This window comes from Hypanus sabinus, chromosome 31 (assembly GCF_030144855.1).
Source record: "Hypanus sabinus isolate sHypSab1 chromosome 31, sHypSab1.hap1, whole genome shotgun sequence".
Taxonomy (NCBI): domain Eukaryota; kingdom Metazoa; phylum Chordata; class Chondrichthyes; order Myliobatiformes; family Dasyatidae; genus Hypanus; species Hypanus sabinus.
Genome location: NC_082736.1, coordinates 27,421,240 through 27,445,737, shown reverse-complemented (window position 1 = coordinate 27,445,737; position 24,498 = coordinate 27,421,240). Strand labels below are relative to the sequence as shown.

The 24,498-nt window shown below is 50.3% G+C and overlaps 1 protein-coding gene across 3 annotated transcripts in view; it reads left to right on the top strand.

Moving 5' to 3' along the window:
- Positions 1–18,543, top strand: part of rce1a (Ras converting CAAX endopeptidase 1a) — a 41,497-nt gene extending 22,954 nt beyond the window's left edge. For 2 of the 3 annotated variants that reach the window (XM_059955272.1, XM_059955274.1), the window contains exons 5-8: positions 2,985–3,152; positions 12,037–12,108; positions 14,299–14,361; positions 15,327–18,543. In XM_059955272.1, the coding sequence (XP_059811255.1) occupies positions 2,985–3,152; positions 12,037–12,108; positions 14,299–14,361; positions 15,327–15,556 (533 nt within the window). In that variant the 3' untranslated portion in view covers positions 15,557–18,543. Of the gene's footprint in view, positions 1–2,984; positions 3,153–7,405; positions 7,500–12,036; positions 12,109–14,298; positions 14,362–15,326 lie in introns of all 3 variants that reach the window. The other variant, XM_059955273.1, reaches the window with a different exon arrangement.
- Positions 18,544–24,498: the final 5,955 nt, after the last annotated feature.

Here is a 24,498-nt window from a genome sequence, read left to right as displayed (position 1 = left end):
TGAATACATTAGGGGCATTTAAAAAACTCTTAGAAAGACACATGGATGGTAGAACAATGTAGGACGATGTAGGAGGGAAAGGTTAGATTAACTGTAGAGTAAGTTAAATGGTCAGCACAACATTGTGGGCTGAAGGGCCTGTACTGTGCTGTCTCTATGTTCATAGAGCGGTTAGGCGGCTGTTGGACAGAGAGAAAATATTGGAATCTATTATTAAGGACTTGAAGACTTAGGAATTAATATTAGATATCAATTTGTGAATGGGAAATCTATTAATTTTTTCTGGAAGCTTGTCCCTTTCTCTGGCGAAGGCTCTGAACAGGGACGAACGTGTTGCCAACTCTGTCAGAGCTGTCGCAGTAACTAAGGTACCTGTGTGATTGTACATCGGGAAATGTTTCCAAGTGACATCAAGGTTATGTGATTCTTTTGACTGAGCAATCAAGTGGACACGTTCTCCCCTTGGGTCTAGCGATGTAAATACGGGCGAGGAAAGTTCGTCGAACCGTACAGGGATTGTCCTGTAGGGGAATGTAATGGGTGACAGGTGACACGCATTGTTCATAATAGATACTGTTCTACATATTTCACAGACACCATCGTTGTGTTGTTCACTTTCAGCGATGGTGTCTGACGTGATGACATCAGTGTAAGCGTTCTGGTTTGTTCGTAATGGAAGTAAAGGGCTGCGGCCTTTGTTAAGCATATACAATTGCAAGAGTAAGTTTGTGAATCCTTCACATTTACTTGGTTTTTCTGTATTAATTACTCATAAAATGTAGTCTGTCTGATCTTCACCTAAGTCACAATAACAGACAAACACAATTGGCCTAAACTAATAACACCCAAACAATTGCACTTTTCTTGTCTTTGTTGAGCACATTGTTTAATCATTCACACTCCAGGCTGGGAAAAGCATGTGAACCCTTGTATTTAATAACTGGTGGTGGTAGTGGCATCCGTCGGTCTCGAAAGACCATGGATCTGCACCTGGAGTTTCCAGGGCGCAGGCCTGGGCAGGGTTGTGTGGGAGACCGGCAGTTGCCCAAGCTGCAAGTCTCCCCTCTCCACGCCACCGATGTTGTCCAAGGGAAGGGCACTAGGACCCAAGCAGCTTGGCACCGGTGTCGTCGCAGAGCAATGTGTGGTTAAGTGCCTTGCTCAAGGACACAAACACGCTGCCTCAGCTGAGGCTCGAACCAGTGACCTTCAGGTTACTAGTCTGATGCCTTGCTCACTAGGCCATGCGCCAACACATGCCAATAACTGGTAGAACCTCCTTTAGCAGCAATAACCTCCACCAAACGTTTCCTGTAGCTGCTGATCAGACTTGCACAATGGCGAGGAGGAATTGTAGACCATTCCTGCATACAGGACTGTTTCAATTCATCAGTATTTCCGGGATAATTTGCATGAACAGCCCTCTTCAGGTCATGCCATAGCATCTCAACTGCGTTAAGGTCATTCCAAAACACAATTTTTCTTATTTCTAAATCTGTTGTTGATTTACTCTTGTGTTTCTGATCATTCTCTTGTTGCATCATCCAGCTTCTATTAAAATTCAGGCGACAGACTGCAACCCTGACATTGTCCTGTAATATGTCTTGATACAGTTTTGAATTCATTGCTCCCTCAACCATTGCAAGCTGCCCAGGCCCCGGGGCAGCAAAGCGGCCCCAAACCATGATGCTCCTTCCACCATGCTTCCCAGTTGAGATGAGGTCTTGATATTGGTGTGCAGTGCCCCTTTCCCTCCAAACATAGCAGTGTGCCCAAAAAAGTTCAACTTTTAGACCATAAGTCAAAGGAACAGAAGTCGGCCATTCGGCCCCTTGAGTCTGGTCCGCCATTTCATCATGAGCTGATCCGATCTCCCTTTTAGTCCCATTCCCCCGCCTTCTCACCATAACCTTTGATGCCCTGACTGCTCAGATACCTATCAATCTCTGCCTTAAATACACCCAATGACTTGGCCTCCACTGCCGCCCGTGGCAACAAATTCCACAGTTCACCACCCTCTGGCTAAAAAATTTTTTTTCACATCTCCGTTCCGAATGGGCGCCCTGCAATCCTCAAGTCATGTCCTCTCATACTAGACTCCCCCACCACGGGAAACAACTTTGCCACATCCACTCTGTCCATGCCTTTCAACAGTCAAAATGTAATTTCAACGTCCCAGAAGCATTGTGGGACCGTGGTCTTTTGCGAACTTGAGACATGCTGCAATGTTGTTTCTCGAGAGCAGTGGTTTCCTCCGTGGTGTCCTTCCATGAACACCATTCATCTTCAGTGCTTTTCTTATAGTGGACCCATGAACAGAGACTTTAGCAAGTTTATGGGGGTCTTTTTCACCCCCTTCAGCATTCATTGATGGGAACACCTGACTCCAAATAGTTTTTGTAGAAGGCCTTGCCCTAGAGGTTCACATACCTTTTTGAACCTAGACTCTGACAGGTTAAATGGTGTACACGGTATTGATAAGTACAATTGTTCGTGTGTTAGTTTAGGCAGATTGTGTTTGTCTGTTAACGTGATCAGACCACATTTTACGAGTAATGCAGAAAACCAGATAATTGCAAAGGGTTCACGAACTTTTTCTTGTAACACTAAGACGGTTCTTGCATGATTTAATCTCAAAATCCTGCTGTGCTATTTGTGTTAAGACTAAAGCAGTCCAAGCGTGTTCTGGGGCCAGCCGGCTGCTGTCGCTGTGCTTCTGGCCCACAATTTACTAACGCCAACCTGTACGTCTTCGGACTGTGCAGGAAACTCGAGTGCCCAGCGGAAACCCACACAGTCACGGCAAGAACGTGCAAGCTCCTTCCAGGCAGTGGCGGGAATTGAACCCCCGATCGCTGGTGCTGTAAAGTGACTGCGCTAACAGTTATGCCGCCCCGCTGAGCGCCGGCGTCTGCAGTCTCCTGTGTCAGCGCGCTGTACCTCTGCTGTCCAAAGGGTGCGTTAATCTGTCGTCTCTTTTGCAGACCCCCGGTGTTGGGTGCAGTGCCTGGCGGACATGCGCTGGATGCGGAACCAGGTGGTGGCCCCGCTGACGGAGGAGCTGGTGTTCCGGGCGTGCATGTTGCCCATGCTGGTGCCCTGCACCGGCCTGAGCCGGGCCATCGTAACCTGCCCGCTTTTCTTTGGAGTCGGTGAGTGGCGTCGCCTGGGGTGGGCGCGGCGTCAGGGTGAAGTTTGCCCGTCCACCAGAAGCGCGTTTATTTGGTTATTTTTCCTACTTCCGCCACTTCCCTGCTGCCTCGGGGCTTGAGAACAAGAGAGCCTCTCGCTCGCACCCCCCACACCCCGCCGAGTGTCAGGACAGTACAGCATAGGAACAGGTTCCAGTTTATTTCTCACTTGTACTCAGAGACATACGTTGAGCTCCATTGTTTGCGTTAACAGCCAACACAACCTCGGAATGTGTCGGGGCAGTCAGCCAGCGTTGTGTGCCTGCAGTGCCCAGCAGGCAGCAAAACAAGCCCCTTACCTCTCTGCCCATCGCCCTCCCACCCATACATACGTGCGCACCCCCGCGCCCCCAACCCCAGGACGGGCCTCCACGCCTCCAGTCCCCCGGCTCGGGACACCGAGATTTCCGATCAACCTTCGGACTTCAATCTTTGGTATCGCTAATCCCCTGTACTAGCCAATCAGAGGACCCCAAGCTCAAACTCCAGGCGTGCCTCCTGTTCGCGTGGATATCCGATCCCAGATGGAGCGTGTGAAGCAGAGGCCTGGACTCTCGATATCCTTTGTCACCCGTCCACTTCGCTGGCCTTCAAACAGATCCTCCGGCCATTTTGCCAAATTAAATGAAACCAATTTGCCCACACACGAACTGTCTAAACACCTCTTGAGTGCCACAATTGTGACTTCTTCCACCAATAGTCAAGGCAGCCTGTTCTGACTCCTGTGGAATAATACTGGATATCAGTTTGTGAATGGAAAATCATTTGATAAATCCGTTAGTGTTTATTTTTCTTGTGTGGCTAGTGCCTTTCTCTGGAGAAGGCTGTGAACAGAGAGGAACATGTCACCGACTGTGTCAAAGCTGTCTCGGTATCTCGGGTAGCTGTATAATTATGCTTCAGGAAGTGACTTCCAAGTGACATTGAAGCTGTTTTGATTCTTCTGAGTAAACTGTCAAACATTTGATCATTTTCTGAAAAGGTCAAACCTCCAGAGAAAGGGACAGCCTATGATTCAGGTAAAGGAAAAATATTTAGACCATAAGGCAGAATTAGGACAGGTGACCCATTGAATCTGCTCCATCATTCAATCATGGCTGATTCTTTTTTAAAATCTCCTCCTCAACCCCAGTTCCCAGCCTTCTCTCCATAACCTTTGATGCCATGTCCAATCAGGAACCTATCAATCTCTGCCTGAAATACACCCAACGACCCGGCCTCCACAGCTGCACGTGGCAACAAATTCTACAAACTCACCACCCTCTGGCTAAAGAAATTTCTCTGTGTTTCTGTTTTGAAAGGGTGCCCCTCTATCCTGAGGCTGTGCCCTCTTGTCCTAGACTCCCCCACCATGGGAAACATCCTTTCCACATCTACTCTGTCTAGGCCTTTCAACATTCGAAAGGTTTCAATGAGATTCCCCCCCCTTATCCTTCTGAATTCCAGTGAGTACAGACCCAGAGCCATCAAACGTTCCTAGGATGATAACCCTTTCAGTCCTGGAATCATCCTTGTGAACCTCCTCTGGACCCTCTCCAATTCCAGTACTTTTCTTCTAAGATGAGAGGCCCTCTCACTTTAAATCTTTCCGCTCTCCTTTAAACTTTTCCCTTCTCACCCTAAAGCTACGTCCACTAGTATTCGGTGTTTCTATCCTGAGTGGTGGTGGTAGTGGGGGGTGAACAATGGTTTTGACTGTTTACCCTAATGCCTTTCATTATTTTGTCAGTGTCGATCAGATCTCCAACGCTCCGGAGAAAACAGCCCAAGTTTGTCCAAGCTCTCTTTGTCGCGAATGCTCTGTAATCCTGGTGAACCTTCCTTGCACCCTTTCCAAAGCCCCGACATCCTCCCTGTAATGGCGTGACCAGAACTGTGCATAACCGTCCAAATTCAGCCCAAGTAAAGTTTTATCCGGCTGCATCGTGACCTCCTGATTGTTACGCTCGCTATCCTGACCGATGGCACCACAGGCCTTCCTGTCCACTTCACTTGCTCTGGACCTGGACCCCAAGATCCATCTGTTCTTGAAGAAGGATAGCTTCCTTCCACTCCTCCTCCTCCGCGGAGTGGAAGTTGCCTCCGAATGACTTCTACAACGGGGTGCTTGGGCTGTAGTTTCCACGCAGTAGGGACTAGAACTGCACTCAGTGCTTCGGTTGCAGCCTGACTAAAGTTGCTCCCAGCTGCAGCATGGCCTCCCGACTCTTGCGCTCGGTTCCTTGACTCCTTCCTGAGGCCTCCGTTGGTCAGAGTCGACCATGAATATTGCACCCTAGCTGTCTAGACAGGCAAGCCTGGTCAGGACCGGACAGAGAGCAAGCCGTCGCCCGTGTTGCAGGCTCCCCCTCACCACGCATCCGATGAATGGCAGAGACCGGTACAGTTTGGTATCAGCGGCGTCGCAGGAGTTGCCTGCCGGCGTTGAGCTCAGCGTGGGACTGCCCGAGGGAGCCCGGCTCCGGATCTTCCCTCAGATTTTACTCCTGAAGCCCTCCCTGTGAGTGGAAATAGCGGAGGTTCGAGATCGGAGTTTTCTTTCGATTTGAATTGCCAGCCACGGCTGGTGAGCCTCATCTGCCGGAAGCGGCTGGTTTTTAAGGCGCCGGTAACCCGCCTTTGCCCCTTCCCCGACAGTAGAGACGGTCCTTCCGGGCTTAGCTAAGGCCAGGAGCCGGGCTTGGTTGCCAGAGGCTGTTTGAGGTGCATGCCATTGGGAGCATTTAATAGGTAGTGGGAGCTTGTCCCCACTACCATCCCTGGTGATAAAAATCTGAAGGAACCGTGACTGATGAAGGCACTTTACCAGCCTATCCACTTGTGCTCCCATTTTCAGGGACCCAAGACCCCTCTGTACATTAGGGTCCTGCCATTTGCTGTACGCACTACGCACGCTGGGTTTTATGGTCACCCCAGTGAACAGATGACCCCACCCGGTAGGGTGGACCCTCTGTGTTTGGTCAGCTTGATCAAGTACTCCATTGGGCCACAGTGCTGCCTCTGTGGCTTGGGGAGAAGTGGCTAAAGTGACCAACGCTCGGGCAAGATGCGCAGCTGTGTTTGGAAGGAATAGGATTTTGTACAAATGAAATGCGTTTTCAGCATATGGGACAGTCCAAGGTGGAAAAATGCCGAATTCGCGGGTGAAAGAAGAGGGGAGTACTAAAGGTTCAAAGGTTTATAGAATAGAACAATACAGCACAGTACAGGCCCTGTTGTGTCAGCCCTTAAACCCTGCCTCCCATATAACCCCCCCCACCTTAAATTCCTCCATATACCTGTTTAGTAGTCTCTTAAATTTCACTAGTGTGTCTGCCTCCACCACTGACTCAGGCAGTTCATTCCACGCACCAACCACTCTCTGAGTGAAAAACCTTCCTCTAATATCCCCCTTGAACTTCCCTCCCCTTACCTTAAAGCCATGTCCTCTCGTACTGAGCATTGGTGCCCTGGGGAAGAGGCGCTGGCTGTCCACTCTGTCTATTCCTCTTAATATCTTGTACACCTCTATCATGTCTCCTCTCATCCTCCTCTCCAGAGAGTAAAGCCCTAGCTCCCTTAATCTCTGATCATAATGCATACTCTCTAAACCAGGCAGCAGCCTGGTAAATCTCCTCTGTACCCTTTCCAATGCTTCCACGTCCTTCCTATAGTGAGGCGACCAGAACTGGACACAGTACTCCAAGTGTGGCCTAACCAGAGTTTTATAGAGCTGCATCATTACCCCGCGACTCTTAAAACTCTATCCCTCGACTTATGAAAGCTAACAGCCCGTAACTACCCTATTATTTATGATCAGATATGCATGCCATGTACAACTCTGAGATCTGTCTTCTCCAGATAGCCACGAGACAGAAAGCCATGGAAGTCCCTCCCGCACAAAAAAATATAACATCCTGGTCGTGAACCACCTCAAACTCTGTCTCGCCCCACACAGTGCAACAAGAACGTCGACTCCCCCCACCCCCCGCATGAGATCGAAAGGACAACTCTATGTAAAACCGTATGACCGAAAATGTCATAGTCTAGAAACCAAACCCATAGACGCAGAACCTCGGTAACACCCTCCGACATCAGCGACAGAGACGCCACTTGAGGGCAGAGGCCTACCCTCCTGGCACAGGCTCCCCTTCCAGCAGTGATCATAAAGCAGGTAGTCGGCGCTGAGCACCTGCCTTCCGCCTTGACGTTTCAATCTTCCTTGACGCTTTAAGCGGCGACTAATGGAGGTGGTTGCGGAGACGGAAGAAATTTGAAGTGCTTCCAGGAGTTGGCTCGGTGTCTCTGCAGTTCAGAAGGAAACAGATGGTGGGTGAAAAGGCAAACTGGAGTGAACCTCTTCCGCCTATCCCCATCCAGCTTCTCAATCATTCCCTTCCCCCCCCCACCTCCTTCCCCTTCACTTGGTTTGATCTTTCACCTGCCAGCTTGACCTCCTTCCCTTCTTCCCTCTCCGCAACCACCTATTGCTTCTTTCCCCCTTTCCTGATGAAGGGTCGAGGCCTGAAACGTCGTCATTTGTTTATCGTATAGATGCTGCCTGACTTGCTGAGTTTCTCCAATGTTTTGTGTGTGTTTGCGCGGCTCTGAAATGGAAGGGAAAGCTTCTGTCTGCAATTTCCTCTCGATATTTACGAAGGGACAGTTTGAACCATTAAGGCTTTGGATGGCAAAGCCCCATAGTCTGTGGGAGAACCTGGACACCAACCTGAGTTTGCTAGCCTGTTCAGTCCCTTGCCGGAGGAGAGTGGGATACCAGCCAAGATTATTCCACTGGGTAGTTTTTTCTGGTTGAAATTCCCTCCTCACCAGTACTGTCTCTATCCCTCTGCCAACTGTCATAAAGTAGACTGGGGGTGTGTGAAGAGCGGTCCCCGGGCCTGGAGCATGACGGTTCAGCAAGGCTCATGCCGTCAGGAGCGAAGGAGGGGACGTGTGCCCTGATGTTCATTTTCTGCCTCTTTCAGCCAGAGAAAGCAGGACCTCCCAGTGGCCACGCATTTTGATTCCACGTCCCATTCCCATTCTGATATGCCTATCCATGGCCTCCTCTACTGTCAACTACTGCTGCACTTCCTCTACAGCCATGATGTCCTTCCTTAACCCTGGAGACCAAAACTGTACACAATACTCCAGGTGTGGTCTCTCCGGGGCTCTGTACAAATGCAAGAGGATTTCCTTGCTCTCGTACTCAATTCCCTTTCCCTTCTTCACTGCCTGCTGCACTTGCTCATTCACCTTCAGTGACTGATGAACAAGGACTCCTAGATCTCTTTGTATTTCTCCCTTACCTAACTTGACACCATTCAGATAATAATCTGCCTTCCTGTTCTTACTCCCAAAGTGGATAACCTCACACTTATTCAAATTAGACATCATCTGCCAAGTATCTGCCCACTCACTCAGCCTATCCAAGTCACCCTGAATTCTCCTAACATCCTCATCACATGTCACTCTGCCACCCAGCTTAGTATCATCAGCAAATTTGCTGATGTTATTCTCAATGCCTTCATCTAAATCGTTGACGTAAATCATAAACAGCTGTGGTCCCAATACAGAGCCCTGTGGCACCCCACTAGTCACCACCTGCCATTCCGAGAAACACCCATTCACCGCTACCCTTTGCTTTCTATCTGCCAACCAGTTTTCTATCCATGTCAATGTCTTCCCCCCAATGCCCTGAGCTTTGATTTTACCCACCAATCTCCTATGTGGGACCTTATCAAATGCCTTCTGAAAATCGAGGTACACTACATCCACTGGATCTCCCTTGTCTAACTTCCTGGTTACATCCTCGAAAAACTCCCAACAGATTAGTCAAGTATGATTTACCCTTGGTAAATCCATGCTGGCTCAGCCCAATCCTATCACTGCTATCTAGATATGCCACTACTTCATCTTTAATAATGGACTGTAGCATCTTCCCCCACCACCGATATCAGGCTGACAGGTCGATAGTTCTCTGTTTTCTCCCTCCCTCCTTACTTAAAAAGTGGGATAACATTAGCCATTCTCCAATCCTCAGGAACTGATCCTTAATCTAAGGAACATAGGAAAATGATTACCAATGCATCCGCAATTTCCAGGGCCACCTCCTTTAGTACCCTAGGATGCAGACCATCTGGACCTGGGGAGATGTCAGCCTTCAGTCCCATCAGTCTACTCATCACTGTTTCCCTCCTAATGTCAATCTGTTTCATTTCCTCTGTTACCCTATGTCCTTGGCCCATTCATCCATCTGGGAGATTGCTCGTGTCTTCCTTAGTGAAAACAGATCTAAAGTACTCATTAAATTCTTCTGCCATTTCTCTGTTACCCATAACAATTTCACCCAATTCATTCTTCAAGGGCCCAACATTGTTCTTAACTATCTTCTTTCTCTTCACATACCTAAAAAATCTTTTGCTATCCTCCTTTATATTCCTGGCTAGCTTGAGTTCGTACCTCATTTTTTCTCCCCATGTTGCCTTTTTAGTTAAGTTCTGTTTTTCCTTAAAAACTTCCCAACCATCTGTCCTCCCACTCACCTTAGCTCTGTCATACTTCCTTTTTTTTTAATGCTATGCAATCTCTGACTTCCTTTGTCAACCACTGTGGCCCCTTTCCCCCCTTTAAATCCTTCCTTCTCCGGGGGATGAACTGATTTTGCAGCTTGTGCATTATTCCCAAGAATACCTGCCATTGCTGTTCCACTGTCTTTTCTGCTAGGATATCCGTCCAGTTAACTTTGGCCAGCTCCTCCCTCATGGCTTCATAGTTTCCCCTGTTCAACTGCAACACTGACACCTCAGAGCTGCCCTTATCCTTCTCAAATTGCAGATAAAAGCTTATCATATTGTGATCACTACCTCCTAATGGCTCCTTTACTTCAAGATGACTTATCAAATCCTGTTCATTACATAACACTGAATCCCTGGTCCTGGTCGGCTCTCGTACAAGCTGTTCCAAGAATGCATCCCATAGGCACTCTACAAACTTCCTATCCTGGGGTCCAGCACCAACCTGATTCTCCCAGTTCACCTGCATGTTGAAATCCCCCCTAACTACTGTGACATTACCTTTGCCACATGCCAATGTTAACTCCCTATTCAACTTGCACCCAATATCCATGCTACTGTTTGGTAGCCCCCCCAAGAAGCACTAGCAAATTTCCCTGCAAGAATGTTAGTACCGCTCCAGTTCAGGTGTAAACCGTCCCTTCGGAACAGATCTGACCTTCCCTGGAACAAATCTCAATGATCTAAAAACCTGAAGCCCTCACTCCTGCACCATCCTCACAGCCACGTATTAATCTGTATAATCTTTCTGTTCCTTGCCTCACTCTCACGTGGCACAGGTAGCAATCCTGAAATTGTTACCCTCGAGGTCCTGCTCTTCAGCTTCGCACCTAACTCCCTGAACTCCCTACGCAGGACCCCCTCACTCATCCTACCCATGCCGACCAGGGCCACAGCAACTTGTTTCTGGTAGGTCATCCCCACCAACAGTATCCAAAACGGTATACTTATTTTTGATGGGAATGGCCACAGGGGTGCTCTCCTCTCTCTGCTCCCCCTGCCTCTCTTGACTGTCACCCATTTGCCTACCTCCTGTCTTTTTGGTGTGACTACCTCCCGATAACTCTTATCTATCTCTGCCTCTGCCTCCCGAATGATCCGTAGTTCATCCAGCTCCTGCTCCAATTCCCTAACTCGGTCTGATAGGAGCTGCAGCTGGATGCACCTTTTGCAGGTGTGGTCATCAGGGACAACTGTGTTGACCCTGACCTCCCACATACTGCATACGGAGCACCCCACTGCTCTAACCGTCTCCCCCATTACCTGATCCTAAATTAGTCAGAATAAATGAAAAAAGTACCTACTGACCTTACCTTTTTTACCTCAGCAAGAACGTACTCAGGCTCACTGATCTCCTCTCACCGAAGTCCCCTTGCGCCGAAGCCCGCTGAGCCAAAGCACAGCACTCTGCTGACCGCTCCTGAAAGTGGGCCTCTTCTTAAAGCCTGCGCTCGCCGCTGACCTTACCCGTGCCTGCGCAGTTTTACCTTCCTCCTCAGGTACTCTCCAGGTAGGTCTGAGGGTCTCGGCCTACCTACAACGGCTGATCCTCTGATCCTCCGATCTCCAGTCGTCTGTTGACCATGAGCACTCCTTACTTCCTCTTCGCTGCCTGCATCAACACTCCCTGACAGTAGAGGAGTAGATGTAATCTACGCTGCACTTCATCACTTTGAGATCAGCCATGATCTCAAAATGGCGGTGCAGGCTCGAAGGGCCGAATGGTCTACTTCTGCACCTGTTGTCTATTGTCTATAAGATGAATCCACACTCAGGTTAGAGGAACAACACCTTATATTCTGTCTGGGTAGCCTCCAACCTGATGGTATGAACGTTGATTTCTCTAACTTCTGTTAATGCCCCTCCTCCTCTTCTTACTCCACCCCTTATTTATTTATTTATCCCCCATTTTTTACTTTTTTCTCTCTCTGTCCCTTTCACAATCACTCCTTGCCTGTTCTCCATCTCCCTCTGGTGCTCCCCTCCTCCTTTCTTTCTCCCTAGACCTCCCGTCCCATGATCCTCTCCCTTCTCCAGCTCTGTATCCATCACCTTTCCAGATCTTAGCTTCATCCCACCCCCTCCGGTCTTCTCCTATCATTTCGGATTTCCCCTTTCCCCTCCCAATTTCAAATCTCTTACTATCTCTTCTTTTAGTCCTGACGAAGGGTCTCGGCCCGAAACATTGACAATGCTTCTCCCTATGGATGCTACCTGGCCTGCTGTGTTCCACCAGCATTTTGTGTGTGTGTTGCTTAATTTTCTACCTCTTTCTTTTTCCTCCCCAGCTCATTTTCACCACGTCATCGAGCTGCTGAAGTTCAGACAAGGGACGGTCGTGGGCATCTTCCTCTCAGCGGGTGAGAAGCACACGACACCCAGGGACGAGGAGGAGGGGGCTTGCCGACTTGCATTTGTGCCTGGGGTGGGGAAGGGCGCTCTCGTTGCCCCTCTGTGGGTGTGTGTGAGAGAGAAAGTGAGTGAGAAGAAGCGGGGGCACCTTAGAGCATTGACTTGGACTGTGTAAACGGGATAGTATTGAATCCGAGCAACACTCACACAATTCTGGAGGGACCAGCAGGTCAGGCAGCATCAGTGGAGAAGAGTAAACAGTCAACGTTTCGGAAGAGGCCCTTCTTCAGGACTCAGGAAAAAAAGATGAAGAGTCAGAAGGTGGTGGGGGAAGAAACACAGGATGATAGGTGAAACCAGGAGGCAGGGAGAGGTGAAGTAAAGAGCTGGGAAGTTGATTGGTGAAAGAGAAACAGGGTTGGAGAAGGGGCAATCTAATGGGAGAGGACAGAGGCCCATGGAAGAGGGAGGCGATGGGCAGGCAAGGAGATGAGTTGAGATCAGGTGTATCTCAATAAGTCAGTCAATAAACAACAGCGATGACCAGGTAATCAGTTCCCCTCGGTGAGGGAAACAGGGAGAGTGTTGGCGTGTGGCCAAGTGGCTAAGGCGTTGGTCTAGTGATCTGAAGGTCACTGGTTCGAGCCTCAGCTGAGTCAGCGCGTTGTGTCCTTGAGCAAGGCACTTAACCACACGTTGCTCTGAGACGTCACCGGTGCCAAGCTGCTTGGGTCCTAGTGCCCTTCCCTTGGACAACATCGGTGGCGTGGAGAGGGGAAGGCCTGCAGCTTGGACATAAAACCCTGCCCAGGCTTGCGCCCTGGAAACCTTCCAAGGCACAAATCCATGGTCTATCGAGTCTAACGGATGCCTATCTATTTATCTATATAGATAGAGTACAGAGGAGGAGATTTACTAAAATGTTACCTGGGTTTCAGCATCTAAGTTACAGAGAAAGGTTGAACAAGTTAGGTCTTTATTCTTTGGAGCGTAGAAGGTTGAGAGGGGACTTGATAGAGGTATTTAAAACTATGAGGGGGTTAGATAGAGTTGACGTAGATAGGCTTTTTCCATTGAGAGTAGGGGAGATTCAAACAGGAGGACATGAGTTGAGAGTTAAGGGGCAAAAGTTTAGGGGCAACATGAGGGGGAACTTCTTTACTCTGAGAGTGGTAGCTGTGTGGAACGAGCTTCCAGTAGGAGTGGTAGAGGCAGGTTCAGTATTGTCATTTAAAAAAAAAATTGGATAGGTATATGGACAGGAAAGGAATGGAGGGTTACGGGCTGAGTGCGGGTAGGTGGGACTAGGTGAGAGTAAACGTTCAGCACAGACTAGAAGGGCCGAGATGGCCTGTTTCCGTGCTGTAATTGTTATATGGTTATCAATGGGGAGAACTGCAGTGCATCTGTGTATGGCGGTGATCTTGGGATGGTTTACATCACCTAATGAGATGCCGTAACGTCCTGCAGTGTAACATGCCCTACGACAGGTGTGTGTGTGTGTGTGTGTGTGTGTGTGTGTGTGAGAGAGAGTGTAGTTGAGGGTTAGGAGAGTGGATGCAGGTGAGACAGACCGAAGCTTGCCAGCCCCCCCACTCCCTCAGGTCGTGATCTCTGGGCTCCCAATATGGACAGGGAGAGGGTGGAGGAGGGCAAACTACATCTGCCTCACTAAAGCCAGGGGAGTCGGGAGAGGAGGAAAGCTCACCCCGCAGGAGTGAGAACTCGCGGCCGGCGATGAAGCTCCTCCATCTCTGGCTTGCTCCGTTGTGTCAGTCACGCAAACCCTGGGTGGAGGAGACGCGGGGATACCATCGCACTCAGATGTAGAAGGGCGCTTTGTTGCTGTTTTCCCCAACAAGTTAGTCTTACTAGTCCAGCCCGAGCTGAACCCCCGAACCTGGAGGACCGGAGGACCACTTTGACCTCTGCCCTCTGACCCTGTTCGGCATGGGTGACCCTGCCAAGACCAAAAGCATAAAGCCCTGATGCCAGCCACCATGGCTCTCTGGGTCATTGAGGCACGCAACCCTCGGACAATGTTGTGGTCTTCTTGTAGGAGGGCATTGAGTAGAACATTGAAAATTTCTCCACCTCTGCGCCCCGTCCTCCCAGCAGGTGCCCAGCACAGAAGCCAAGGTCACCCGTTACCAAGTACTTGAGCTAACCCAGGTGTTTTCCATTCCCTTTCTTCCCAGTTTTCCAGTTTTCCTACACGGCAGTGTTCGGGGCTTACACAGCGTTTATCTTCATCAGGACAGGTCAGTGTCTGTTCACTCCGAACTGCCTCTCCCTTCCTGCCGCTCCCGCCTGCATCAGGGATCCGACACCCGCTGTCCTAGGGAGGGACTGAGAGGCGGCCTGTGTTATCATGGTGTCTCGCGAAGGGGCGGCCTGTGTTTTCCTGGTGATCCGCGTGGGGAGTGGCCTGTGTTTTCCTGGGGACCTGCATGGGGGGCGTCCTGTGTTTTCCTGGGGACCTGCATGGGGGGCGTTCTGTGTTTTCCTGGTGACCCGTGTGGGGGGGCCTGTGTTTTCCTGGTGACTCGTTTGGGGGGGCCTGTGTTTTCCTGGTGTCCCGCGTAGGGGGCGGCCTGTGTTTTCCTGGTGACCCGTGTGGGGGGGGCTGTGTTTTCCTGGTGATCCGCGTGGGGGGTGGCCTGTGTTTTCCTGGTGACCCGTATGAGGGGGCCTGTGTTTTCCTGGTGACCTGTGTGGGGGGCCTGTGTTTTCCTGGTGTCCCGCGTAGGGGGCGGCCTGTGTTTTCCTGGTGACCCGTGTGGGGGGCCTGTGTTTTCCTGGTGTCCCGCGTAGGGGGCGGCCTGTGTTTTCCTGGTGACCCGTGTGGGGGGGCCTGTGTTTTCCTGGTGACCCGTGTGGGGGGGGGCCTGTGTTTTCCTGGTGACTCGTGTGGGGGGGGGGCCTGTATTTTCCTGGTGTCCCGCGTAGGGGGCGGCCTGTGTTTTCCTGGTGACCCGTGTGGGGGGGCCTGTGTTTTCCTGATGACCCGTGTGGGGGGGGGCCTGTGTTTACCTGGTGTCCCACGTAGGGGCTGTCTGTGTTTTGCAGTGCCCCTGAGAGGATGGTTTGTGGTCCAGGGTATTTGGGGAGGGGGTGAATGTCTCTGGAAGTTCTTGGTATCCCGGTGGGCATTGGGGTGAGTTGTACCTGGGGGTGGGGTGTAGGGGGGCACACCGACTGATCTGACACACTCCTTGTCTTCCAGGTCACCTCATTGGCCCGGTTCTCTGCCATTCATTCTGTAACTACATGGGATTCCCAGCAATCGGGGCTGTCATCGAGCACCCTCAGAAACTTGTTATATTCTTCTTCTATGTGCTGGGAGTTGTCCTCTTCCTCCTGCTGCTCTTCCCTTTGACTGATCCGACCTTGTACGGGACGCTTGCTATCTGCCACCTCACCAAACCAGAAACCAGCACCTCAGTCTGCACCTGACCCGCCCCCCCCACCCCCACAACCCACCCCACCCAGCACCACCCCTCAACTGCCACGTCCTGTGCGTCTGGCATTCAGGGAACTTGCCTTCCGGATGACCAGCAGGTGGATCGAGGGAACTTCTCAGGAACTGGGGAATCCAGCTCTCACGATTCCGGGAGGCGGGAGTTCCCGGAACGGGCGCTCCGATCCGCCGGCGTTCTCTGCTCCTCGGCGAGGCATGCAAAGGAAGCGCCGATTCGGACAGACCTGGGCCTCCGCAGGGCGCCGCGTTTGCACGGATGCCTCACAGCCATCGCCTCCGAAATCCGGACACCAGTGTCCTGGTGCTTTCAATCACGTTTCAGCCGCTCCTTCGAGTGCCACGGGCAAAAAGAAATTTCGGAGTGCTTCGTTTTCTGCTGGTTTCGCCCCTGTCCCGCCCACCTCCTTCATGCTGTGAATACTCAGGATTTGTTTAAGCTGTTGTCTTACCTTGTGCACCCTGTGGGGAAGCTCCATTGCTCTGACATACAAGATGGCTTCCAGTTGTCTCGCTACCCATTGCCCCCTCATTCTGGTGTCTTGCGTGCCTGACAGCGTCCCCTCCTCTGTAAGCTTTTGCATCAGCGAGGCGCACTCCCTGTTCTGACCTGGGAGGCGAGCGGGAGATGAGAGAAGGTGGTGTTCTAGAAGGTCAGTGCTAGTAGTTGGAGGGCTAGTAGTTGAGCGGGTAGGTTGAGAGAGGCTATCAGGAGAGGACAGTTTGGTTTGAGGCGGGCCGGCAACACTAGCCACAGCTCACTCCTGAGGGCCGTTGGCCACCTGGGCCCCTTCAACCCTGCAGTCTTCTGGCGGTGCTATCAGGTCGAGTGACAGGCCCAGGGAGTGGATGTTCTTGCAGCCTGGGGATGATGAGGGGTTTTCAGAGGGAGGAAAGTCTTTGCCTGGCGTTCAAATTTACCACTTACCCCCTCCTGTGGAGCACTGGGAGAGGGCAGCCCGTGCCCACCGCCCAGCAGTGAGCGAGATTCGGGGCGAGGTGGACAGAAGGAAGTCGGGTAGAGACGGCCCCAGACCGAGGGTGGGGGGCTCCCCCCAACCCCCTTGCAGTTTCACGGGATTGTAGCACTGCTCTTTGTCGCGGACGCCTCTCTCGTGCCGCTGAGCGGCCTGTTCAGATCACGCAGGAGGGCTGCTCCGGGAACCCTCTGCTTCCATGCGTTGAATTTAAGGACGGCCCTTACCCCTGGTTCCCCAGCCCGTTGTGTGGGGTGGTGGGGTAGGAATTAGGCGCAGGAGGAATTGGGAAGGGGTGGGGGGGGAGCGCTGACGGGTGGAGTTTTCACAAGGTGACGCAAAAGGTCTCTATCACCAGCCCCCCCCCCCCCCCCGGAGGGGTGACTGCCTCAGGTCATTGGCGGCGGTTTCTCCACTTCCTTCCGACCTCCTCGTTTGGCCGCTGTGCCTCCTTCGAGGAATCGGGCGGCTCTCTTCACCCTGAGCAGGACACTTTTGTTCGCAACTCTCTAAACTCCCCTTGCACCCCCCCCCCCCCCCCACTTCCTGGAGCAGGCTGTCCCAGATAGCTCCCTTTGTGCAGGATCCAGCAACCGTCTTTTCAAACTGAACGGAGCCGACTGTGGCACCCTGCCTGCTGGGGACTGGCGTCGACCTTCAGGGGGCAGCATAACGCGGCCAGGGTTAGGCAGTCCCGCACAGTGCTTGCTAGCTCGACAAGTCTTTATCCACCCCCACCCAGCACCGAGGGTCAAACTTTCAACGTTTATTTCTGCCGCTGTCCTGGCTAAACGCAGGAATCCCTCCAATAAGGTCAGCTGAGAGTATCTGAGCCAAATCAAAATCCAACGTCCCAGTCGGGATGTTTCCCCTTGGGAGGGGGACGTTTCCAGCGGAGTTGTCCCAAGTCCCGTCACCTTTGAACGGCAACATTCCTGAAACCTCTGCTGCCAGGCGGCTGACCGAGGGGTTTGAGTTTGCCGTACAGGCCGACTCTGCCAAAGCAGGCCTTGAGAGCGGGCTGTTGTTTCCGGGATGAAAAGTTAAAACTCTCCTCCCGGGTGAGCCTGTCCCACAGTCGGAGTCGAGGCGGCCAAGTTCCCCTTTGGCCCTGGGGCCTGTGACTATCCGTCAAATCAGCATCACTGAGACGGCGACCTGACCTCGTCCTGCTGCTCTTTTGCGGTTTGAGCTGCCGCCGACGCAATAGTGGCCACCTCGGAAAGCTTGTCAGTGGCTTTAGGCTTTTCGGTGGGTGGGGGGTGGGGTTGGCCAGGGAATGGTGCTGGAGGTGCACAGACCTTTCTGTAGACAGTTTGCCCAGTTCTGAGGATCGTTTCACAGTCCATACCGATTCTGCCAGCAGTGGCTGCCCGGGTCTGTAAACTGCGGCTCCCACGCCAGCAATACCTAGAACCTTGTTGCTGATCAAATCCACCACCAGCAAGCTAGCGTCCAGAACTCTGTCCACAACTGCAGTTCCTTAACCTCACTACTGACAAAACTTCTGTCGAGGAAATGGGTCCTCCTGTCAAACCAAGAAGAAAGATATTTTTTCTAGCAATGACCACAGAAATATTTGTAAATCAAGCAATATATTTTCTAAAAGTAACTATTTTCCTGACAAAGAGATTGTATAATTATCCGAGAGAAACTTTTACTTAATGTGCAAAATGGAGCTGACAATCTTGTACTGTATGGCATAGAATATAAATTTCTGATTTAAAAAAATATAGAGAGAGATCATGTTTATTGAGGTAAGTCCCAACTTTACAGACAGAATGGATTAGCCTTCTGGTCTGCTTGTCCGTCCTGACTTTCCATTGGAGCCATGTACCTTCAGGCCGAAGCCATTCTTTCTTTCCAGTAAGTCACTGTGTTTGTTAATGTTTTGTATCCAGTTACCAGTCTGTGCTCTGTAACTCTTAATACCCTTGGTTAGCAAACGTGTGTACCAATCACCGATATAAAACAGTTAACTAAGTCTGCATCAACTGTATTTTTGTGGGAGAGAGTTTGACATCTCGTCCATTTCATTTTTTTTGCCTGAACGTATTCAGTTTTTGTTCTTGTCAATGGCCGAGCCTTGAACTCTTGTTTGTCTCCAAGTTTCTGAATTGTCTCGCTTAAGCCGGCATTACTCTGCCAGTTCCTTTAAATTATCCTGAAAGAAAGTCGATCTAATCGTACCCAAACTTTCTCTGTGTGTCGGCCTCCGTTAGTCTCGATTGCACCTTGGGAAGTTTCCAGAGCTCAAGCCTGGGCAAGGTTTTTTTTTAATGGGAGACCGGCAGTTGCCCAAGCTGCAAGTCTCCCCTCTCCACGCCACCGATGGTGTCCAAGGACCCATACAGCTTGGCACCGGTGTCGTCGCAGAGCAATGTGTGGTTAAGTGCCTTGTTCAAGGACACACACGCAAGCCTCAGCCAAGGCTTGAACTAGCGACCTTCAGATCACTAGACGAACGCCTTAACCACTTGGCCACGCGCCAACACAAACTTTCTGTATCCCATGAACGACAGAACTCATACTCTTAGCTGTTTGGAACACTGGTGGTAGTCCGGAGAATCTCTCCTGCCGATCTTTTCGAAGATGCAGTGTCTAGTCCAGTAAGCAGTATGTACGTAGAACACAAGATGTGCCAAACTTTTTGCCTTCTCTTAAGCTCAATCTAACCTTTCCCTCCCCCTTAGCCTTCCTCTTTTCTATCATCCATGTATCTAGCTAAGAGTTCCTTAAATGGCTCTAATGCGAAAAAGGATCTAGTGCTTTCCCAGCATATATGACGAAAAAAATCTTCTCCTGCTTCCGGCTGGGTATGGATATTGATTATAACCGAAGCTCCGAGGACAAACTCTGCCATCCTCTTCAGGGATCCCTGAATAATTTGGCATAGTTTGTCATCGAAACGGCGGTTTTAATCGAGACCCATACCTGGCTGGAAGCCGGAAAAGAGTTCATTTATTGACTTTAATTTATCTGCTGCCCCATCCACCCAACACACTCTGTGCAAAGAAATTACCTCTGGCATCCCCCCCCCCCAATACTTTCCTCCAATCACCTGAAAATTATGCCCCCTTGCATTACTGATTTCCTCCTCTTTTAGCAAACGAGGCATTGTCAAGTTTCTGGCTCCAATCCTCCTGAAAGTTTCCTACACTCTGGAAATACAATCGGTGACCTCCTTCACGGGTAGTGGAAGAAACGAATCAAGCGGCCACAGAGTGTGTTTCTGTATGTTTGTGGTTTTCTGTTCCTGTAGCCCGTCATCAGGTTCCACGTGTGCGTTTTCTGCACACCACTGTGGTAGCACGAGGTAATTTGAGTTTCTGTTGCCTTTCTGTCAGCTTGAACCAGTCTGGCTGTTCTCCTCTGACCTATCCCACTAATAAGACGTTGTTCTCCCCCCCAACAGATCTGCCACTCCCTGGAAGTTTTCTGTTTCTCGCAGCCTGGTCTCTGTAAACTCTGGAGGCCATTGTGCGTGAAAATCCCAGGAGATCAGCAGTTTCTGAGATACTCAAACCACCCTATCTGGCGCCAACAATAGTTTCATGGTCCAGGTTCCTTGGGTCACATTTCTTCCCCCATTCTGTACCTCTTGACCATGTCTGCACACTTTTATATGTTGAGTTGCTGCCACGTGATCGGCTGATATACATTTGCCCACCCATCCCCTCCTCATACTTTTCTCCACCTCAAAATTATGCTCCTTGGTATGAACCGTTTCTGCCTTGGGGGAAATGTCTTTGGTTATCCCCTTGATGTATGCCTCTTATAATTATGTACACCTCTATCAAGTCGCCTCATCCTCCTTCCCTCTAAAGAGGAAAGCCCCAGCTCACTCAACCTATCCACATAATACCTTCCTCAGTCCTTCCAGGTGAGGCGACACTTCACCTGTGAATCCACTGAGGGTCGTCATTTGTGCCTGCTGCTCCTGATGTGGCCTCTGCCTTGGTGAGACATGCCGTAAGTCGGGGAGGGGGTGGAGAAACGTTTCATCGAGCACCCTCGCACCATCTGCCAAATGTGGGACTCCCCAGTGGACAAACCTTTCAATTCCTATTCCCAATCCAATGTGACGGTCAATGGCCTCCTCTTGCCGCAAGAGGAGGCCACCATTGGCAGTGGAGAGCCAACACTTCATATCCAGTCAGATGGCATGAATATCGACTTCTGGTAAACTAATAACTGGTAAACCCCCCCCCCCCCAATCTTGTACCTCTTCTCACCTGACTGTCACTTCCCCTGCGTTCCCTCCTTCCCTTTCTCCTATGGTCCACTCTCCAGCCCTTGACCTTTCCCACCCACCTGGCTTCACCCATCACCTTCCAGCCTCCTTCCCCTCCCCCCACCACTTAATTTTGGCATCTTTCCCCTTCCTTCTCAGTCATGAAGAAGGGTCTTGTCCCAAAATGTTGCCTTTATTTATTTCCATAGATGCTGCCTGGCCTGAGTTCCTCTCACTTTTTGTGTGTGTTGCTCATAATACAAATGCTATTTTATATATGTTAAATGTAGTACAAAAAATTTTCAAAGTACTGAGGTGCTGTTCACGGGTTCAATGTCCATTCAGAAATCCGATGGCAGAGGGGAAGAAGTTGAGTGTGTGCCTTCAGGCTCCTGTACTTCCTCCCTGATGGCGGAGGGGAAGAAGCTGTTCCTGAATCGCTGAATGTGTGTCTTCAGGCTCCTGTATCTCCTCCCTGATGGCAGAGGGGAAGAAGCTGTTCCTGAATCGCTGAGTGTGTGTCTTCAGGCTCCTGTATCTCCTCCCTGATGGCAGAGGGGAAGAAGCTGTTCCTGAATCGCTGAGTGTGTGTCTTCAGGCTCCTGTATCTCCTCCCTGATGGCGGAGGGGAAGAAGCTGTTCCTGAATCGTTGAGTGTGTGTCTTCAGGCTCCTGTACCTCCTCCCTGATGGCAGAGGGGAAGAAGCTGTTCCTGAATCGCTGGGTGTGTGTCTTCAGGCTCCTGTACTTCCTCCCTGATGGCGGAGGGGAAGAAGCTGTTCCTGAATCGCTGAGTATGTGTCTTCAGGCTCCTGTATCTCCTCCCTGATGGCGGAGGGGGAAGAAGCTGTTCCTGAATCGTTGAGTGTATGTCTTCAGGCTCCTGTACCTCCTCCCTGATGGCAGAGGGGAAGAAGCTGTTCCTGAATCGTTGAGTGTGTGTCTTCAGGCTCCTGTACCTCCTCCCTGATGGCAGAGGGGAAGAAGCTGTTCCTGAATCGTTGAGTATGTGTCTTCAGGCTCCTGTACCTCCTCCCTGATGGCGGAGGGGAAGAAGCTGTTCCTGAATCGTTGAGTGTGTGCCTTCAGGCTCCTGTACCTCCTCCCTGAGGGTAGCACTGAGAAGAGGGCACGTCCTGGGTGATGGGGTCCTCAATGATGGATGCCGCCTTTTTGAGGCTCCGCTCCTTGAATATGTCTTATATATACTGCAATATACTTGAATATATACTACAGAGGACAGTGCCCATGATCAAGCTAAGTTTACAAGTCTCTGCAGCTTTTTTTTGGATCCTGTGCAGTGGACCCAACCCCCGTACCAGACGGTGTTGCAGCCAGTCAGAATGCTCTCCACGGTACACCTGTAGAAACCTACGAGTATCCTTTGGCAACATACCAAATCTCAAACTCCAGATGAAATACAGCTGATGTGCCTTCTTTGTATGTTGGGACCAGGATAGATATTTGGAGTGGAACAGAATGGAGTTAGATCACCGGACACCATTTCCCCGGGGCTAATGTGGCAGGGCATAATTTTAAGTTGACTGGAGGAAAGTGTAGGGGGGATGTCAGAGGTAATTTTCTTTTACATGCAAAGCGGTCAGTGTGTGGAATGGACTACCAGGGATGGTAGAGGCAGATGCATTAGGGGCATTTAAGGACGTAGCTGAAGGAGAAATGGAGAGCTTTGTGGGAGGGAAGGGTTTAGGTTGATCTTGGAGTAGGTTAAAAGGTCAGCACAACATTGCGGGCTGAAGGGTTCCATGTCCCTTCATTGTACTGGTCCATCATCCAAGAGTTCCAAGCCCTTCATCTTTGTGAAAGTATTTTCTGTGGAATCAAAATTTACTGCTGATGACATTAAAAACTTGATTTGTTATAGAGCACTACAGCACAGAAACAGGCCTTTCAGCCCATCTGGGCTTTGCTGAATGGTTGTGGCTAGACCCATCTATACTTACCCAGACCACAGTCCTCCATTTCACCCACGTACCTATCCAAATTTCTCATGTGTTGCCATTGAACTTGCCTCTACCACTTCTCATTCCACCCTCGTAGAGGAGAACTTCCCCCTCAGATTCCCCTTGGATTAATTTACCTTCCACACTCAACCTGTGACCTCTAGTTCTATTCGCAAGCAGAGAGGAAGAAAAGCCTGCATGGATTCACCCTACCTATCCCCCTCATTGATTTGAAAACTTCTAAAAGATCGTCCCACATTTTCCTGTGCTCCAGGGAACCTGTTCAATCTTTCCCTATTACTCAGGTCTTGAAGACCTGGCAGGATCCTTGTAAATTTTGTGCTTAACTTGTCCTTCACAAAACCATGGTTCATTTTGGTAGTTCAAATATAATGGCAGAATATAGTATTAAAGGTAAGACTTTTGGCAGTGTGGAGGATCAGAGGGATCTCGGGGTTTGAGTTCATAGGACACTCAAAGCTGCTGTGCAGGTTGACTCTGGTTAAGAAGGTGCATTGGCCTTCAACCGTGGATTGAATTTAAGAGCCGAGAGGTAATGTTGCAGCTATATAGGACCCTGGTCAGACCCCACTTGGAGTACTGTGCTCAGTTCTGGTCGCCTCACTACAGGAAGGATGTGAAAACCATAGAAAGGGTGCAGAGGAGATTTACAAGGATGTTGCCTGGATTGAGGAGCATGCCTTATGAGAATAGGTAGAGTGAACTTGGCCTTTTCTCCTTGGAGCGACGGAGGATGAGAGGTGACCTGATAGAGGTGTACAGGATGATGAGAGGCATTGATCGTTGGATAGTCAGAGGCCTTTTCCCAGGGCTGAAATGGCTAACACGAGAGGGCACAGTGTTAAGGTGCTTGAAAGTAGGTACAGAGGAGATGTCAGGGGTAAGTTTTTTACACACAGAGTGGTGAGTGCGTGGAATGGGCTGCCGGCAACGGTGGTGGAAGCGGATACGATAGGGTCTCCTCCTGGACAGGTACATGGAGCTTAGAAAGATAGAGGGCTTTGGGTAACCCTAGGTAATTTCTAAGGTAAGGACATGTTCGGTACAGCTTTGTGGGTCAAAAGGCGTGGTATTGTACTGTAAGTTTTTAATGTTGACTATCTCTAATCAGGCTCCAAATATTTATATGTGTTCCAATAACATACACGGCTGATAATCATCTTACTCTTAGAGCCTTTCTTGAACAAAGGAATGTCAGTTATTCTCTGGACATCCAGCATCCCACCTGTGCTAAGGACATTTTAAATATCATTGCCAGGGCACCTGTAATTTCTGCATTAGCCTCTTACAAGTTCTGATACCTTGTCAGGCTCTTGGTATTTATCCACCCTCAAGACGGCCGCCACCGCCCCCTCTTTCTTTATCCAAATACAGTCCATGACCTCTCTACTATTCCCTCCGCTCCAGCTGTGTGTCTCTCCTGAAAAATACGGATGCATAGAATGCGTTTAGGATTCTCCATCTCTTTTGGCTCCATGCATAGATCTTTCAGAGGACCAATTTTTGTCCCTTATAACCATATGACAATTACAGCACGGAAACAGGCCATCTCGGCCCTTCTAGTCCGTGCCGAACGCTTACGTTCACCTAGTCCCACCGACCTGCACTCAGCCCATAACCCTCCATTCCTTTCTTGTCCATATACCTATCCAATTTTTTTTAAATGACAATATCGAACCTGCCTCTACCACATCTACTGAAATCTTGTTCCACACAGCTCCCACTAT